The sequence below is a fragment of the Pezoporus flaviventris genome, unplaced genomic scaffold (genome assembly GCF_033815535.1).
Source record: "Pezoporus flaviventris isolate CSIRO_AGI_PZ_B2104156 unplaced genomic scaffold, CSIRO_AGI_Pfla_v1 ptg000023l, whole genome shotgun sequence".
Classification (NCBI taxonomy): domain Eukaryota; kingdom Metazoa; phylum Chordata; class Aves; order Psittaciformes; family Psittacidae; genus Pezoporus; species Pezoporus flaviventris.
In genome coordinates, this window is record NW_026892571.1 from 19,928,290 (window position 1) to 19,946,950 (window position 18,661).

The window sequence follows — 18,661 nt, forward strand, 5'->3', positions numbered from 1 at the left end:
GCAGTACTGGATGATGCCTGAGGCCAGTCTGTGTAGAGCAGCCCTGGGCACAGCTCCTCTGCCCCACCCCAGGGGACAGGGTGACACAGGGGAGCAAGGACCCTGGGAAGAGGCACTAACTGTGCCCAGAAGAGATCACAGTGAGATAAACAGTTAACTGCATACGTTTGAGAGAGAAGAGTCATCTTTCTCGACAGTGCACTTTAATGCATGCGTAAACTAATTCTAAACTAGTTAGAATTCATGCCAATCATTATTTCATCAAGTGATGCAGTCCCTCAGACCAGTATTGGCTTTTGGAAGGCCACTGTCACTCTGAAACACAGCTGACTCCACACTGCTGTTTTCTTGTGTGGGAAAGCAGTTTTCTGCCCAGGGCTGGGCTGTGCTGCCCGACACCCCTGGAGCCTTGTCAAAGCAGTGCCTGGTCCATCACGTGGGTGGTTCAGTCCAGGATGAGGGACACAGACACCAGGTCAGGGACCTTCCTTTCCAGAGGACCATAGACACCCAAGTGCTTCACAGCAGGCGAATAAATATTATCCCCATCATGTAGCTGAGCACCCAGGGAGACCGATGCTGCCTGTTTACAGCCTAGGGAGCCTGGGGAAGGCTCGGGAAGAGCAAGGGCTCATGCTGGGCAACAAAGACCATTCCAATCCAGCCATCAAGGGACGCGCGATGCAGTGTTCCTCCTGTGCCACGCCAAGAGACCTGAGTGATTTCGCTACACTAAGTCAGTTTGTTTCTCACATTTTCCACTATAAGTCACATAAGCAAGCTGGGGAAGCTGTAACCCATATCTGGGATGAAGTCCTGATCATATGAACCTTAATTAGCTTGACTTCAGGAAGACCAATGATTTACTGGATTAAACCAAGATCAAGAATGGCGGGGAGTCAGGTCACACGCAGAGGGTGAACTGCAACCTTCTCCTTCATGAGTCACGGAGAACAAGGGTCAAGACCTTGGGGCAGAAAAGGGAAGACTCAGTTCATTGAATACAAAGTAGAAAGCTTCTGCCTCCCAAAGGTCGCATGATAAATTGACGTGCCTGACCCCTGCCCCACACTGCGCAGGTACCAGTACAAGCAGTACATGTTTAACAGCACTTCTGTAACCAGCACTGCCACATAACCAGCCCGGCTCGGGGATGAGCTGCTAAGTGCTTTCTCTCCTATCTCCAATTAGACTAACCAGCTTATGTGGCATTTTAGCAGGCCCTTTTCCATTTTTACTCTTTCCCTACTAAGCATTTTATGCCAGGGTCTGAAACCAGCCTCCCTTCACCTATTTACTGCTTTTGCCCTTTTTTTCAAGCAGCCGCATCCAGTGCCCATTGCCAGTGCCTCTCACTCATTCTCTTCTTAGCCAAAACAGCAGGGCATCCTGCTCTCTGTGGGCACACTGTAACCATGGGATCCTCACCCCAGTGCTAGCCAGAACTGAACAGTAGAGCAACAGGCATCACTCCTATAATGCACACATACCACAACTGTGTCCCTGCAACGTAAACATGGTGCTTCCAGGAAGAACTTTGTATAAATTACTTCTTCCTTTGCTCTACAAATGATCTAGCCATAACATACTCAGTGTCTTTATACTATCACCAAATTATGCTATTGCTATTCACAGTGCTGAGCACATATGACACCCCAAAATGGAACAGAATGTTTCAGGCAGGTCCAAGACTTCAACGTCCTTTACAGGATAAAGTGTGAACAGTTTATCACATGTTCCCCACATCAGAGGTCTAATTAGCTTAAATACTTACACAGTAAATAGGATTTGCCATTTCTGAAGATTAAGGCCACATTACAGCATCGGTGCATCTGAACCAGCTGAGCACAGTCTATGCTAAGTTCTTGCTTGAAATCAGCTACTCTGAGCAGTGCTGCAGGTGAGTTCTTCTGCCGGTGCTGGGGCTTTGTCTGTTCTTGTGGGTTTGGCTTTTAACTGGAGTAACAAACTCCAGTGCACCTGACAGTGGGAAGGCACGACAGTGGGAAGTGAGGGGCGTTGGTTGGGTATCCAGGTCTGAAAGCCAGTGGAACACCAGTGCAGCTCTCCTGGGGACTATATATATAAGAGCACAGAACCAGTGTACACAGCATTGTGTGATACATCAATACTGGTTCCTTGTCCCAGAGTGCTACAGCGAAATGCAATAACAAGGGATAAAGAGGATGCAAGATGACACAGGAACATTGTTCATGAGACGACCATTATAGGAAGTCTAAGGCTGAATAACTAGATCTAGTGAGCACAGAATGGAAGAATAAAGACAGTATTTTGTTTCTAAGATTTCCCTGGTTTATTTTCAGTTGGTGAGGAAAATCACCATTTAATTCCACTATTGCATAGAGGGGTACATCTCCCAAAATGCTTTATGTTAGATGAGGTCACCATACAGGAGGGGAACACGTGAACTGAAGTGGAACAGATACTGTGAATTATACTGAAGGTTACCTGCTTCTCATCAGCCACTGCACAGCCCAGCCCTGTTCATCTACAAAAGGTGATGTTCACAGGCCGGGCTCTGCACATCGCTCTGGATGCTGCTGGTGTGTATGGGGTAAGCTGGCTTCCAAAAACCGATCCTTGTGTATCTCCCCCCCGCCGCTTGAAGTATTTCACTTGTCAAGTCAAAGGCAGAAACAATTCCACAGAGCGAAGGTGACAATTGCACACTTCAATAGTAGTAATAATAATACAACCAAAGCAATAGTCTGCAAACCCTTTAGCCACCAGCTGCATGGTCAAGAAACTGTGAAAGGAGAAGCTAGGATCAGCCTGAGCATAGAAAAAAGCAGTTTGTCATGTAATGGATTTATACTGAGCACTCAGATGCTTCCCCCAGTATCCTGGGATGAGACACTCTTTGTGAGAATGACTATTTGGCATTTATTTCTGTTAAAGTAGCATTAAACATGCAAAATCTTGTATCGCCCCAGAGGAGGATTTTCTTTGAAAGGATGTATGCCAGTATGAGACACCAACACATCTAGGTCACTTTGAATTGTATATCCTAAACTGCAATTAATCCACTGCCTTCATTTAATTTGAACATGGGCTACATCAAAAAGTAATAAAACCATGGCATAAACTAAACCAGGGCAGTCCACATCCTGTAGCGCCAGCAGAGTGAGTTTAACGGCAAAACTGTAAAAGTTGGTGCTGGGATTGTCACTATATACAAACCATTCTGCTTGTCCTCAAATGTCATCCAGCAGCGTAAGAGAGAACACCCGCATGTGACACCGTGGGGAGCCTTAAAAGTTTGCACAGCTTCTCAAAACGCTAATGTTGTAAAACTAACATTTGTGTGTCAGGAGCATTTACATATCCTCTACCTCGTGTCATTTGGAGAAACAAACCTGCAAAACTGCTAATTAATAAAAGATATCACGTCTGATTAACGTTCATCCAGTAATTACGAAATCCACAAATCCATCTGTTAAGTAGAGAGCAAACAAGACAAATGACTGTGTTATGTTAAACAGATTATAAACTGCCTGAGGGAAGGAAATCTAAGCGGCCAGACCAAACCACGAATCAAGCAGCAGCCCGGTCTCACACACGGGTACACGAACACAGGCTCCCTCCTGTACCTGCCCTTCCTAAAGCCTCCTCCTGAATCATGCATAGTATTAATATGAGCAAGGAGGTCAGCACGACATTCTGTATGAACATACACATTGCAGTGTGATTACGTGATCGTTCAGATTTTACTGTCCTTTACAAAAAATTACTTTCTAAACCAGACAACTATCCCCAGCAAGATGAGACCGGACAACATCCAAAGTAACAGTGAATCCTATTGCCCCCGTCCACATGGGAATCCAGGTACTTTAATCCAATTTAACAAACAAAACTGATTTCACTCCTGTCATGTTTTTGAATGGTTTCTGAACATTTAAAGGAAGAACCATCACACATGAGAGTAATTGATTCATTAGCATGAACATCATCAGCCCATCAGCCTGTGCTCAGGACGCCCAACATAGCACCAAGGCAGGAAACTCTGACCACCTACTCTTTAGGCAATACACGTGCTCAGCTGGATGCCAGCTTGCGTGCAGCCTTACAACAATTACCCACCCAAAACAAGTACTAGTGCTAATTAAAAAGGGATTCGGGCAGTGGTGCACCATTACCCTGAATTCACACATTGGCAACTCACCCTCTGCCTGCCGCGATACAGACCCCCACCGCTGCAAGGGTGTCCTGGGACAGGGACTGCACACCCGCTGCCCCCAGACCACCGCAGCCACTTGCACCACAGCTCTCAGACCTCGCCAGCGTGTCCAAAGCAATCCCCACACCTCACCTCTCTCAGCCCCTCCACTCCACCTTGCCACAGCTGACCATAGTCAGGCACAGTCCTGCTGACTGCAGAGCCTATTTTAGATCCATCCATGCACCGTCATGTGTAATTTTTGCCAACAGACTATGGCAAAAACATTCCAGTTCTCTGCTTTCCTGCGACCCAAATTTATGGGAACAAAGTATCAAGGGTATAACAGCAAAGTTCCCCTCACTCCTGCCCTCACATACTCTGTGTCAGAAAAATACGGCCATGACATTCTATCAGAAACTCTCCCATGGTCTTCCTGGTCGTGCACACATGAAATTTCATCAGTGTGATTTTTATGGCTTTTAAGTTTAGACAACACGGAGAGTGATGCCAAGCACAGCAAACCTGCAATGCCTTTCCTCTCAAGGACAGCGTCCCCTTCAAAAATCACAAAGCCAGCACAAAAAGGGGAAGACAGATTTGAGGGCAGCCCGAGCAGGACTGCAAATGGACTCATCTGCAGGCAGTGTGTTTGCCATGCAGTTGTGTGTGCTCACGCTGAGGGCACAGCACCCCAGAAGACAGAGTGCTGTTCACCTCCGTGGTGAGAGGAGAAAGGGGAAGGCACAGGAAGCCCCCAGGGACACGCTGTGGGTCCAGGCAGGCCCCACTTACCCCACGCAGGGTGAAGCCTCGCTCTTTGCTCCGCACCAGGAGTCCTCAGGTCTGGACCCGCTTGCGCACAGGACTTGGCACTGTAGTCCTGCATCTCTCCTGAAAACAAGCATCTCTTGGCAGCTCTCCTGTGTGAGCGGCAGAAAACATTCGCTGTGGTATCTGTGCTGGACAGCAGGCCAACCTGCTGCTCTTGTCCTTTATAAGGATGCTGCACAGATTTGTTACTTACTGTTTAAAAGGCCTTCCCAAAACTATTTAGCTCTAAGCGTGTCATTATCCAGGTAGGCAGAGCAGCTGGAATAGGGACAAGGGAAAGATTTGTGGCCAAGATCAGCCACGGTGTATCCAGAGAAACCCTGGCATGCAGCAACAGTCCCAAGGGAATACAAAGGCCAGGACTGAGGGCTGCAAGGACAAGTTGCTGAGCACATTGCGCCTTGCACAGCTAGCAAGGCCCCAGCAGGACACTCCAGCCCACAGCCCAGGCTGGTGAGTGGGAGCAAGTGCCAGAAGTCATAGAGATGATTGGGTCTAATGGCTACAGGGGCCTCACGAGCCCCATTTCCAGAGGAAAGTTGCACTGTCGTGCAACACTGCACAGGGGAAAAAGCAGCACTGTGGAAATACGCAGGGATGAAAACTGGTGATGAAGTCCACAGGGGTTTGTAAGAACTCACTAATGTGTGTGATTAATTCTACTGCTGAAGATGTGCTGCCCATAGCTCCAGCCCCAGCCCTCTGATCACATGCTGGAAAAGGAAAAAGGAAAAAAAGAGTGCTGAGCTGTATGCGGGAAAATGTATTACTGACTGCCATAAACTTGCATTTGAAAGGAACTGCTGATCGTGAATAAATCCACCATATGGCTTTACAAAGCTGATAGTGCATTTATTTCCCAAATATAGCAAGATCAGCCTACGACAGCCTGTCTTTCTTTTATAATCCACATTAGAAAATTATTCAGAGTACAGTATCACACATGGTTGGTTGAGTTGTTGTCACACAGTCACCGGTGCATCCAAGGCTTTCCTGGCAAGAATGGGGCCTCATGTACAGCAATTACACCTGCACAGCTTCACCACACTATCATGACATCGAAGGGATTTGTGAGATGCTTTTGGTGACCTTGCTTTAGCAAAGCTGCCTGCAGAGGGGACAAATGCTAAACCTCAGACTATCGCTTTTGGGAATGCTTTCCCTGTCTCTACACATAGACTGGTGGCCCTTTGTGCACACTGCCCACCTGCGACATCCCAGTGTGGGCTCAGTGAGCACACAAGAACTGAGAGGTGATCACTGGGCATTCACCATCAGGTCTGCTGGCCCAGGACAGCAGCTGAACCACCTCGAGGCCTGGTCACAGTCCCTGAGCTGTGCCTGTGGTCTGTGCCGCACACAGCCCTTGGTGCTGGGGAAGCGGATCTGGCAATCCTACCGGCACATGGGCAAAGCTGTGTGTGGTAGGGACGATTTCCCTGATTTCTCTCACGGGGAGGCCACCCTGGCCGGGCTCACCACTCACCACCTGCTTTCCCCACAGTGCCTGAACTAACCCCACCTCAAGCCCACTGCAGGCACCCTGCTCGGAAACTCAGCCCAGCAGCTGCATCCCACCCCCCTGCTCCAAAGTGTTTCTATCTGCACAACCCTGAACTGCAATCGGGTCTCTTCAGAGAGGGAGGGATGACAGAAGGTACCTTTGTGCTGATTTAAGCACTAACTAAATATAGATGACACAGGAACACTGTGAGGCTACAGCTGAACCCATCCGCAGTGGATGAAATAGTCACATAACGGAAATATCTCTAGAGCCTTAGATGTGTGAGCTTAACTCAGCTCTTCCTATTGCTGGGGTGGTTTGATGTGCAGAACAGTGGGAAGCCCTGGCCCCAGGCAGCCCAGGAACTAGATTGGAGGTGGCTGGTCAGCAGGACCAGGAGCAGCAGCCCTGAACAGAAACCGTGGTCAAACTACTCCAGTGATAGGATGAAACTGTCACACTTGAAAGTATTTTTGATGAAAACACCTCATCAGTTTGTTAGTGGAGAATTAGACTCACAAACTGGTTTGGGTTGAAGGGACCTTAAAGCTCCTCCAGCTCCAACCCCTGCCACGGGCAGGGACCCCTTCCACTAGAGCAGCTTGCTCCAAGCCCCTGTGTCCAACCTGGCCTTGAGCATTGCCAGGGATGGGGCAGCCACAGCTTCTCTGGGCACCCTGTGCCAGCGCCTCAGCACCCTCACAGGGAAGAGCTTCTGCCTAAGAGCTCATCTCCATCTCCTCTCTGGCAGGTTAAAGCCATTCCCCTTGGCCTGTCACTACAAGGAAGCCGCTCCAGCTGCCATGGCCGTTCCCCAGTCCCGTTCCCCTCGGGGCCGGGTGGTGACGGTGTCGGTGTCCCGCGAATGAGGCGGCGAGAGGAGGAGCCGGAGCGGCCGCTGCCACGTCCCGCGGGGCTCAGAGGGCGGCGGGAGGACCCCTGCACCGGTAAGGCCGCCGCCGGACCCTCACACCGGCACCGAGCGGGGCAGGCGCGACTCCAGCCTGGCCCGAGGGGCTCTGCCGGGACTGGCACCGGCGCGGCCGGAGGAGGCGCGGGCCCGTTTCCCATTCTCCTTTTCAGAAACGACTCGAGATGGGCCCCGCCGAGCCGCGAGCGCCCCGCTCCGCAGCACTCCCGGCTCCGGTGCGCTGCCGCCGGCATCCCGAATGCAGGGAGAAGCCGAGGAGCGCGGCCGCTGGTGTCCCAAGTGCCTGCGCTGCGAGCGGCCCAAAGGTCGCAGCGTGACCCCTCCCGGGGCTGGGAGACTGCAAGCTGAGCTCCAACGGAAAAGTCGCATCTGTCATAGCGGCTCCTTCGCGTCTTCCCCCGTGAGCGCGCCCCCAGAGCATCACCGTCCAGACAGAAACCGAGGACCTGTGTTCTGGGGCCAAAGAAATACACTGGAAGAGTGCAACTGTAAGAAGAGATCTCTGTATGCACCAGCTGGAACAGCTGGGCAGGGCTCTGCAGTATGCCTCCTCCACAAATGAAGGGAAATGGAGGTAACAGAAACAAAGCCGTAAGTTCCCTGGGAGGAGAAATAGCGTCACATACCGTGATCCATCATGCCTAACATTTTGGATAGGGAATTCACCTCTTTTCCCCCTGAGCAACAGTCCGTTTCTCCATGGCACACAAAGTTTACTGTCATGGAAAGGACAGACCAGGCAGCTGGATTCCTGCATGAGATGCAAGTCCTGATTAATGTAAGAACTGAGATGAGAGCAAGCCTGATGTTCTCTAAAAGGCAAGGGCTGGTGTAGCATTCAGACAGAGAAATTAAAGAACAGCTAAATCAGGAAACGCAATTATTGCAGAGAGCTCAATCTTAACTCAGTGCTCTCCTCCATCAGCCCTAAACTAATGGCCTCTCTTCACATAATTATAGACTGTTACACCAAGCCATATTTGCATAGTTACACAATCTTGCTGTACCTCTAATGCACATACCATTCTGTAGTATTAAAGCTGCTTCAAATTTAATTTATGTGGGTTTACTCCAGGGCAATTCAGGACCTCAGTGAAGCTCACAGCTGCTGGAAGTGGAGCAGAGCTCGCTGCTGCTCACCCAGCTCCCCGCAGACTCGTGTCCAGCACAGCCACAGCCGTGGGCACCACACTGGGACGGGTCTGACAGCCACGGGTCGCCCTGGCATGCCCTCAGGATAACTCAGCAGGCTCTGCCCTCTCTCTGGGATGATGGGGATGGGGACAAAGGCTTTCTGTACCAGGGCAAAGTGGAGCTGCACTACGGGCTGGTGCCCATCCTCACCAACAGGCACTGCCCTGTGCTTTTGCTGCAGCTGCAGCTCAGGCAGAGCCCCCGGGCATGGGTGCTGGCCGTTCTTCACAGGCCTTGAAAGACACATTCATCTTCAAACGCATAATATTTACACCAATGATTATTTAAGATCTATTTATTAACGTGCCTTCCATCCTGTGTCCTCTGCCCAGCACTGCAGCTGCTCTGCGCTCATGCAGCTCCCAGGGCGGCTGCTCAAACAGCCAGAAAAATCTAGAAGTTACTGAAAATGATTTCAAGTTGTTGTCCTATCAAATTAACAATGCAGTTAAAGATCTCCTAAGAACAACAGCAGGTTTTAAGGGGAGGATATAATGATCACTCATCACCCATGAAACCTGCAGAACAGGGGACGTTTCAAACCCCGCCCAGAAAATGGCACAAAAATACATTTCTGTTCGAATTCTGGATGAAAAATGTATGCATGACTCAAAGTCTGGCAATCGTATGACCTGAGAGAACTCGCTTCCTATCTTTGTGCTTGCTTCCTCATCTGCAGGAAAGAGGATTCTTGTCTTAATTCAAAGGCTTTTTCCCCTGAAGGTTACCTAGCTGAGTATCCTTTAAGAGAAATTTTCAAAGGAAGAATTCCAGAGTTAGGACAAGTTATTGACTCGGTTAATTTTATCTACTTAGAACTTCGGGGAAAATAAAATTAAACCAAAACCTCCATACTGTCTGCTTGGACTAAAACAGCAGCCACAGGAGATGTAATAATTTAGCCTCAAACATCATCCTCTGCCCAGTCCCTCCAGCCTGACCCCTCCCACTCCACATCTTCAGCCTTAGGACATTCCAGGTCACGGCATCAGGAGTCATGGTAGGTGCTCCCCATGGAGTTTCTCTTCACTACAGACACACTGTGGGCAGAGACTAGAGCCAGTCCTCTCCAAACCAGCCACAGCACACATCCCTGCTGCATCCAGATGGATCTTCCCGTGGCTTATGGGTGCGGCTGGCAGATCCATCCATGCACAGACACAGACCACATGAACATGTCTGTAGAAAGCTGCGTGTCAGGAAAGGGTTTCCTTCATTAGCTAGCTCTGGGTAGGGCACAAGGAATATTGCTGCGGTTCCATGTAGGGGAGGAGCAGCGATATGAAATTTTGATCTCACGTAGCTGGTTGCACGGCTGCAGATGATTCACAAAGCTGACTGACAGCAAACACGCAGGCACCGCCGGGCGCTGTGCACCAGAACGGAGCCCTTCCTGCTGGAGAAGTGCCCTGAAGGGAAGGAACCTCAGCCAACACAGACCCGGTTCTCCGACTTCCTATACAGAGGATAGAGTTCAGACGCTGCTGAGAACACTTGGGTTTTCCCAAATACCGCAGAGCTCTTTTTGCCAAGACCTGGGAAAAGGCTTGACGGAAGGAGGGAAAAGGCGCCGGGAACCAAAAGCAGGCAGCGCTGCACACGACGGTTTCATTTTATCGGGAGCAGGCAGATGAACCGAAGGCCACATTTACACCCGACAAACGCGCAGCACCACAACCGGAACGTCCCCCTCCCCGTCCTCCTGCTCGCCCCTTGCGCGGGGCCGGCAGCGACCCCTGGGGCACTCTCCGGACATAACGGAGCCGCTCCCCGCAGCGCAGCCCCCTCGCCCCCCATCCCGACCAGCGGCCCGTTACCGCCGGTCCCTCTGCGCGCTGCCCGTACCTTCCGAGTGGCAGCTGGAGGAGAGGACGGCGCCGGGCGGCCGGAAGAGGTACGGCATGTACCGGGAGAAGCATTTCATCTTCCGAACCGCGAGTGGGGAAGGAGGAAACAAGCCCATACAGAGACCGAGGAGCGCGCAAACCGCCAGAGAAACCCTGCAGGGCAGGAACGCAGCCGCTGCTCAGCCCATGCGGACCCCCGAGGCCCGGGCAGCCTACACTGCGGGGACCCTCTGCGGAGAGCCGCCCGGGCGGACCCCACGCACCCGGCCCGGCGGCTGAGCCGAGCGCTCCGGCCCGGCCGGCCCCGCCGCATCGGCAGAGGTGCGGCCGGTAGCGCTGACTCAGCCCGTCCTGCTCGCGCGCACCCCGCACCGCGCCCCCCAGCACCGGGGGCTCGGCCGCCGTGAGGCGCGGGGGGCGGCAGCGGGAGGGAGATGCCCCGAGGACAGGAGGGCCGGGCCCGCGGTAAAGCCGCTTTCCTCCCCGAGCGCGCCCCACAGCTCCGGCACCGCGGGACCCGCGGGGGCCGCTGCTCCTCAACTGGGCGCCGGATCCAAGGGCCCGGCCGGGGAACAGAGTAAACCACGGGGACGGGGACGCCTGCGCCACGACACGCACATCCAACCGCGACGGGAAAACACTTTCTGCTATGGCACGGCCCCTTCGAGGCAGTGCTCCGGACTCGGGCCCCTCAGCACCCATCTGAGCCGGCAGCACTGACGCGGGTCAGTGTTTTTCGAGGCGGAAACCTCTTGCATCTGAGCACACTCCACGGTCTGTCACGGCCTGCTCAGGGGCACAGGATACCAAAAAAGCACAGCCTCAAGGGGGCAAGTGGGAGGGAAACAACGCCCTGCTAACACTCACCCCTTTGTTGTCGGGCTCCTTAATTACAGATAAGTTTTGGACCTAGGACCAAGCCACTCACGGCTCTTGCCTGCCGCTGTTGCCTCATGTGGAACCCCGGGTGGTTTTGTTGTTGGGTCTCATCGTCTAGCTACAGTCTTTCTATTCGTACTGCCTTTGGCAGGTGGCAGCACGACTGCATTTATACCCCTTAAAGAAATGCAGAGCACCTGTGCCAGCAGAGAGACATTCTGTTTCACTGCAGTATCTTTCTCTTTACTCAAAATGCCTTCTCTGGATGTGGAAAACCAACCAGGTCTAAGCTGCGAGCTATGCAAAGTTGTTCTGCCTAGAGGTGACAGCTCACTCTGCAACACACAGAGTGAATGAGGAAGATAAGTGCTATTGGGTATCTCAGGTCCATGCCAGGAAACAAGAGACAGTTTTTCATAAAGCAATTTTCATGGCAAGTCACTTTATGTGTTCGTGTATGACTTAACAATGAGATTATTTAATACACTGTCTGGAAATATGAGCATCTGTCTCTGAAGTCACAACCTCCCCTTTCTCTGCATCCAGTTTACTCTCTGCCCGCGCAGGTGTGTACTGTGAGAACAGGGCAGCGCACACCGTGGTACACAGGGATGGAACCTCCAGCACCGCTGCTGTGCCACCGACACAATCACCCACCACGCACAGCCCAACCTGCTCCTTCCCCAGGTATGTGCATCCACCACCCCTCTGGGCAACTTGTGCCAGGGTTTTACCACACCCACTGTACAAAATGTAAAACTATTGCCTCTACTGGGAGGGTTAAGAGAAGAGGGATGGGATCAAGGCTTCAGTTATCCTTGAAGGATAAAGAAATGGGAATAAAATATGAAATGGAAAGGGAAAAGAGCTAATGTATTAATGGGCAATACAATAAGAGAAAGGAAGACAAAAATGTGAAATGAGAATAAGAAAATGTAGGAAAATGCCTGGTAAGACTTTCAAACCAGAACAATCTTACAAAGAAGTTGAATGCATGAATTTAAAGTCAGGAAAACTGAATGCTTTTAGTTCTTTTCAATTGTCCGTGATTTTGCAGTCCACATCTTGGCTAAATGCCAAACAGATGCACTTGCAGAGGAAGAAGTGCCTAAGTGAGTGAGGAGCACAAACCACCCTGAAAGCTACTGAGCATGGAAGGGGATGTCTTTGTGCTCCCAAATCCCACAACTGCCCACATCAGTCCATCCCATACAGATTCTTGTCTGTAGAATTGTATGTTCTGCAATTTATTTTAACTCCAGATAGAAGGACAAGCACCAAGATACACTTAAGTTACCCAGAAACAGAATCCAACTGATTCCAGTCATAGATATCATAATGGGAGAAGCTGTCTCATAATTCCCTGAAAAATTCTGTAAATAGCTGAAAACCAAAAGGAAATCTATTTCAAAGACTGTAGATGTGATTAAGCCATAATGCTTAATCTAGCTCATTTTAGAGACCCATCTCTTTCAAACACAGAAGCACATAATGAAGGCAGAACAGGAGGAGTGTAACTTTGCCAGCAGTTCTCACCAACATGCGACCCCCCCCCCCCCCCGCACACTGACTGGGCAAAACGTACATCATGATCGAGTCCCTGCTGATTGCAGCAACAAAAGGAAAAACAGACTTACCTTCTGCCACCCCAATATCTATAGTTCCTTTTACTTGACTAAAGCACCACAGCACGTCCTGCATGAAGTTTCCAAGTCCTGCCAGGGAAACACATGCAGAAAGGAGATAAGACATGGTCACACTGGGATATAGTTTGTCCTTTTTAAAATGAACACACACACACGCATACAAACTGGCACACAAATGTCTGCGATCCCTGCATGAAGGTACATGTTTGCTCACCTGGTACCATTCTTCCACACGAAGTGCAAAGCTAGCCCTGCAGAGCTGGAGGCATCGTGCCTGTGCTGTGAATCACGCCTCTGTTTTCTCTGTACCATGGCAGGGCTAATTCAAAACCGGTGCAATTGGAGCCCGTCCCCTCTACATCACTGGCAACACCACAGAGGAGTCAGGAGGCCTCTTAGTCACAGCCTTTGTCACAGCCTCCCTTCACCAGAATACTAATGCTCCCTTCATTCCCAGCACTGTTAGAGAAAGAGGGAAACTGAAAAAGGGAGCTACTCCTAATACCACAACAATATTTCTTCCAGTCATGGTGTAGTGGGAACTCCTTGGCAATGAACCCAGGCAGAATGAAGCCTCTTTACAGGACATCCTAATATTGTAATAAAATTTCATCTGGAATGAGACATGCATGGTAGTTGCTTTAAAAGAATGCTATGGGCATTTCTATTGTAAACCCAACTATTAAGCTGTGGCTCTCAGCTCTACTTGCTGCTGTACCAATACTCTGTGTTAAGCCTCTCTGAGAGAAATCAGGATTTTATCTACTGCTGCTCCTCATTTTCTTGACAGCTCAGCAGAATTTCGCTTTCTATAATACAGTTTTCACTGCAGCACAAACCCCCCCCAGCACCTCAAAGGACAACTTGCTTCCTTCTATCCTAACACACGTTTTAACTAAAAGCAATTTCCACACCTGAAGAAAGCAGCACAGTGGGGCTGTGAGGACAGGAGATGTCAGCTTACCCCAGTCGCACCCAGGTGGAACATGGCACAGAAAATTTGTTACACAGTCAGCAAATGTGACATGGGACTCAGTGAGGGGGTCGTGCCATGGGAGACTCAAACTTGTTACTTCCCTGTGAAGAAAACGAAAACATGGGACTGGGAGGTAATGGATAGCTGGAGATACAACTGAGTTAACTGGACTGTATCATGGCCTACCCAAATGTCTTTGTGAGATTTCTGCCTGGTTTTATTTAAATCATTATAAGCTTTTGTGTATTAATACAAGTCAATACGTACCATATGTATTAAAAGTAATATAATCATATAAGGAGGAAGTTCTTCCCTGTGAGGGTGGTGAGGCACTGGCACAGGTTGCCCAGGGAAGCTTGAACATATCCTTGGCTGAGTTCAAGGCCTGTGGGACTATAAAACAGGGTTAAATTCTGTGTGCTCTTTGAGAAGAGACCTGGGGAGAGGGAGCAGCCTCCATATACCTTTTATTTCTCTTATTGCTCCTTATTTCTCCCCTTCCCACTCCAGATATGGCTCTGAAGATGTCTTCAGTGCATTTGTAGCTGTGAGTGCAATAATATGTAGAGATAACTGAGCTGGAAGACAGATGAGGTTGATAGAAGCTGATACACCCTGTTCTTTGCATGGATTTTGCAGCTGATTTTGCATAAGTATCAATACCTCATAGTGCCAGTTTAAAATTGCAGTTACCAGCACAGGATAGAGACTGTTGTGCAAGGGGGATCTTGTTATTGAAGGGGAATCAGAAACCTGTGTCTCAAGCTTGCTCTTCAGTGTTCTTTCTAGTCCACTACTCCAGAGGTCAGAACAAGTTGATAGTAGGTTGAGGAGAATGAAGAGATGTGGGGATAACAAAAGGAGCCTTGTGCTAATATTTGGGGAAAACTGAAGCCTTTAGAGCTGTCACCTTTTAGTCCTGCAGCCAGCAAGAAAAGCATGGTGAGTTTTACTGTTAGCACAGAACCCTCCAACAGCTGCTGCTGGCAAAGCTCAGGCTAATGAAATACATTCCATCTATGAAATACTGGTTTGTGTTCAGTGAGCATGTCAGCAAAAGACAAATGGGTACATGGAGAGCTGGTACTTTGTATGTTATAGAGAGACAGGGACAAGGACACTGTTGCCAGTGGATTTGTGCAAAATGTCATGATTTTACAGTCTCTTTACCAGGAGCAGTATTATAGAAGGAATATGGAGCTTCAGTTAATCTTACATTGATATACACAGCATTCTTCTGTGTAGAGCAAGCCCTCCCCCTGGACACCCCCCTCTAGCAGACTTCACCTTCCGTGATGACTCTGGACGGGGGATGCTCTCGCCTGTTCGCCCTGCAGAGGGGAGCATCAGCCCGCAGTGACCCGCTGTGGCTGACGGCAGAATTGCTGTCCCCGGGCAGCGGCAGGAAAGCGCTGGGGACACTACATGAAGCAGAGTAAAATATTCAACATACCACTTTAATCTCGATTAAACATGTATACCGATACCTACGCTTTTAGATGTATATCAACACCAGAGCTTTTGAACAAGCATCCACCTGCAATGTATACAAGATATCTCCAATTCAGTCAAAGTTTCACCTGTGTGAAAGGGAGCCCACCTAAACCATAAGACATGTCAGCAATGGATATTAAATCTAACACATGGAAGACATACCATAATGTTAAAGTTCACCAGCGGGTTACAGCTGAAATGGCTGCTGAGTATAACTGCACTTCTTTTAGGGCTTAAGGTTCTGGGAAATTTATACTGTAGATATGTTTAAACTTCCCTATTTTTGTAAGCTGATGCTAGAAATCAGTTTGGTACTTTCAACAAAAATATAGTTGGCTGAATAGTTAAAACTGTGAAAGAATAAAAGAGAAGAAACCTTTCTTGAATGTCTGAATTCAGTGGCAGCAACTAGGTGCTTCGCTCCCACTGCCCTTCGCAGAGCCGGAGGGTTTGCTCTATGCGCACAGGCTGGGTAGGAGCAAAGGATTTCAGTGTGTCAGTGGAGGGCGTTTGGTTTGTCGCAGAGTCACCTAGAGAGGGCTGAGCCTTGCCTCATCTCCATTAGAAGGCTCCAGAGATCTGCCGTGGTGCTCCCGTGTCAGCCGCGGGAGGCTGACGGTGGCTGGTCCCCACGACAGTGCCGTGGGGAGGCCGAGGTTCTGCTCAGCATGTTTCGGTGCAGCCACAGCCCCACAGCTCCACAGCTCCACAGTGAACGCTGCGGCACCACGGAACGTCCCTTCTGCTTCCCAGCGCTATGTCACCAGGAGCTCACCTCCAACTGATGCCCAGAGGTGTCCCTGTGTGGTGGGAGCCTGGGGTGGGACAGGGCATCTGCTGCTGTGGCATGCCTGAGTCCTGATCTCCTCTTGGTCTTGCTGCTCTCAGGTCTGCCTGCTAGGAAGTGGTGGTTTTGTTGTAAGAAACCTAAGGAAAATCTATGTAAATGACTCTGATGTAAGCTCTAACAAACATTTTGGACAGGTAGCTCATAGGTACACATGGGCCAGGTGGCATCCTTCCCTCTCTGGCAGGTAGTTGCCTGGATACAGATACGACAGATATGACAGTTCTGCATGCCGTGTGTTACATATAATAGGAAATTTCCTGCATTTTCCCTAAGTTCCAAAGTCGGACGAGCGGGTGCCGGTAGCAGTGAAGGAGGGTTGTGAGTACAATGCAGGTAGCAGAGAAGAAAACTGCAGTTTGCTATTCCCTGTACACAGCGCCCTTGTTCTGTGCCGTGGATTGGTGCCATGTTACACTGGTAAGCTCAGTAAATGGGTGTCTGCTTTTGGGACAAATTTTCATTTTCTGTTCCCACTGAAAAACTTCCAATCTCGGGAAGTGCCTCCTGGTTCCGAGCTGGCTGACTGGGGAAACTCCATTTCTTAAGAGAACTGAGGGCAAAGCTTTACTGGCTTTTTTTATTGTTTCGATTGCAGGCCAGGCAAAGCCCCAGCTGAGGACTCGAGCCTTTGTCTGCTATAGAAAATGAATCCCGGCCAGTTCCCAGCCAGTTCTGAGCTGACCAGCGTTTTCCCATTTCCCAGCAGTGCCAGCTGGGCTGGAGCTGGTCGGAGCAGAGGCTGGCTGTTCCCCAGAAGCTGTTGCAGCAGAGCTGCCTTCTGCTGTTCCCTTGGCCTGCTCTGGAATTCAGCTTTACTATTTTATCTCTGCCAACGTACAGGGATACTGAAGCTCTCCAGATGACTCCCCCTGCAGAGAACAACCTTTTCACTTCTGAAGCCAGTAACTGTCCTGGTCTTGTCTTGGGTTCTGCTTTTTGTTGGAAATAAAATCTTAAGATCAATGTTTAGAAAAGATTTCTAACAATTTAAGGCAAAATCAAAATCAAATTTCATTTCAATTGCTGCTGTGAGACATCAGATAGGAAGGATCCTCATTGCAGCAAATTTCAGTCCATTCAGGAGACACTGTTTTGAACATGCAGAATAGCGCAGGGGGATGCTCCGAGAGGTGAAGTCTGACCTTGGGCAGGGAAGGGAGGCTTCAGCATCTCTGGTGCTGGAGTAAATCATTAAACATTCCCTGCAGCAGGAACTTATTATCCTGCCCACCAGAGATGCTTTCATTTCAGCCACTTTGTTGTTTTGTGTCTGTGCAGTAGATGTTAGATCCCCACCTGTGTTGTAGGGGTGAGCAGTGGAGGCAGGAGCTGACCAGCCTCAGGGCCCTGCAAGGTTCTCACAGTGGGGCTGGTGAGGACACATCCCCTGGTCCAACTCTGCAGTGACTCCAGCTTTCTTCTCCTCCTGTAACCCATGTGTTTAATTTTCAGACAATTTGATTTGCTGCATTTGACTAAAATTTGAGAGTTTCAAGGGGACCTGAGCTGTGCTTCAGCTTGTTGGTTCTTCTCCAAGTAACATGTGAATATGGCTAAAATTGGATAATTACTCTGACTTGTAGCTGCCCTGGGGCAAGGACTGCTCTCCCTCCGAGCCCTAGGAACCTGAGCCTGCTCTGAGCACTCAAGAATGAGAGGAAAAGCTGATACCCAAAGGGTATAGACAGTGGGATGGGAAATCTGCCTTGCTCTGGTGAGACCCCCACTGCAGTCTTGCATCCAGCTCTGGGGAAGCAAAACAAGAGGGATGTGGAGCTGTTCAATGAGTAGTGCGGAGAAGGCCACAGAGATTCTGCGAGGGCTGGAGCAGCTCTGCTCTGGAGTCAGGCTGAGAGAGCTGGGCTGGGTCAGCTGGAGAAGAGAAGGCTCTGGGCAGACCTTAGGGCAGCTCCAGTGCCCAAAAGGGCTGCAGGAAATCTGGAGAGGGGCTTGGGACAAGGGCTTGCAGGGACAGGCCAAGGGGAATGGCTTTAACCTGCCCGAGGGGAGATTGAGATGAGCAGAAGCTCATGCTCTTAGGCAGAAGCTCTTCCCTGTAAGGGTGCTGAGGCGCTGGCACAGGGTGCCCAGAGAAGCTGTGGCTGCCCCATCCCTGGCAGTGTTCAAGGCCAGGTTGGACACAGGGGCTTGGAGCAAGCTGCTCTAGGGGCAGGTGTCCCTGCCTGTGGCAGGGGTTGGAGCTGGAGGAGCTTTAAGGTTCCTTCAACGCAAACCAGTTTGTATTCTGTGAATTCGGGTGTCTGTCCTTTTACAGGACCCATTCAAATAGGAATGGAGGAGATGGCGCTTCCTGGGTCTCAGCCCTGCA

At 50.1% G+C, this 18,661-nt stretch overlaps 1 protein-coding gene and 1 long non-coding RNA gene across 2 annotated transcripts in view; both read right to left on the bottom strand.

Annotated features, from left to right (window-relative positions):
* Positions 1-13,361, bottom strand: part of PPP2R2B (protein phosphatase 2 regulatory subunit Bbeta) — a 59,887-nt gene extending 46,526 nt beyond the window's left edge. Inside the window, exons 1-2 of the mRNA XM_061457163.1 lie at positions 13,227-13,361; positions 13,004-13,081 (exon numbers count right to left, since the gene is read on the bottom strand). Of these exons, the coding sequence (XP_061313147.1) occupies positions 13,004-13,081; positions 13,227-13,236 (88 nt within the window). The 5' untranslated portion in view covers positions 13,237-13,361. The remainder of the gene's footprint in view (positions 1-13,003; positions 13,082-13,226) is intronic.
* On the bottom strand, positions 8,903-10,799 carry LOC133271229 (uncharacterized). The gene is made up of 2 exons (XR_009744042.1): positions 10,486-10,799; positions 8,903-10,036 (listed from the first exon to the last, which is right to left on the bottom strand). It is a non-coding gene; the product is annotated as an uncharacterized LOC133271229 (long non-coding RNA).
* Positions 13,362-18,661: the final 5,300 nt, after the last annotated feature.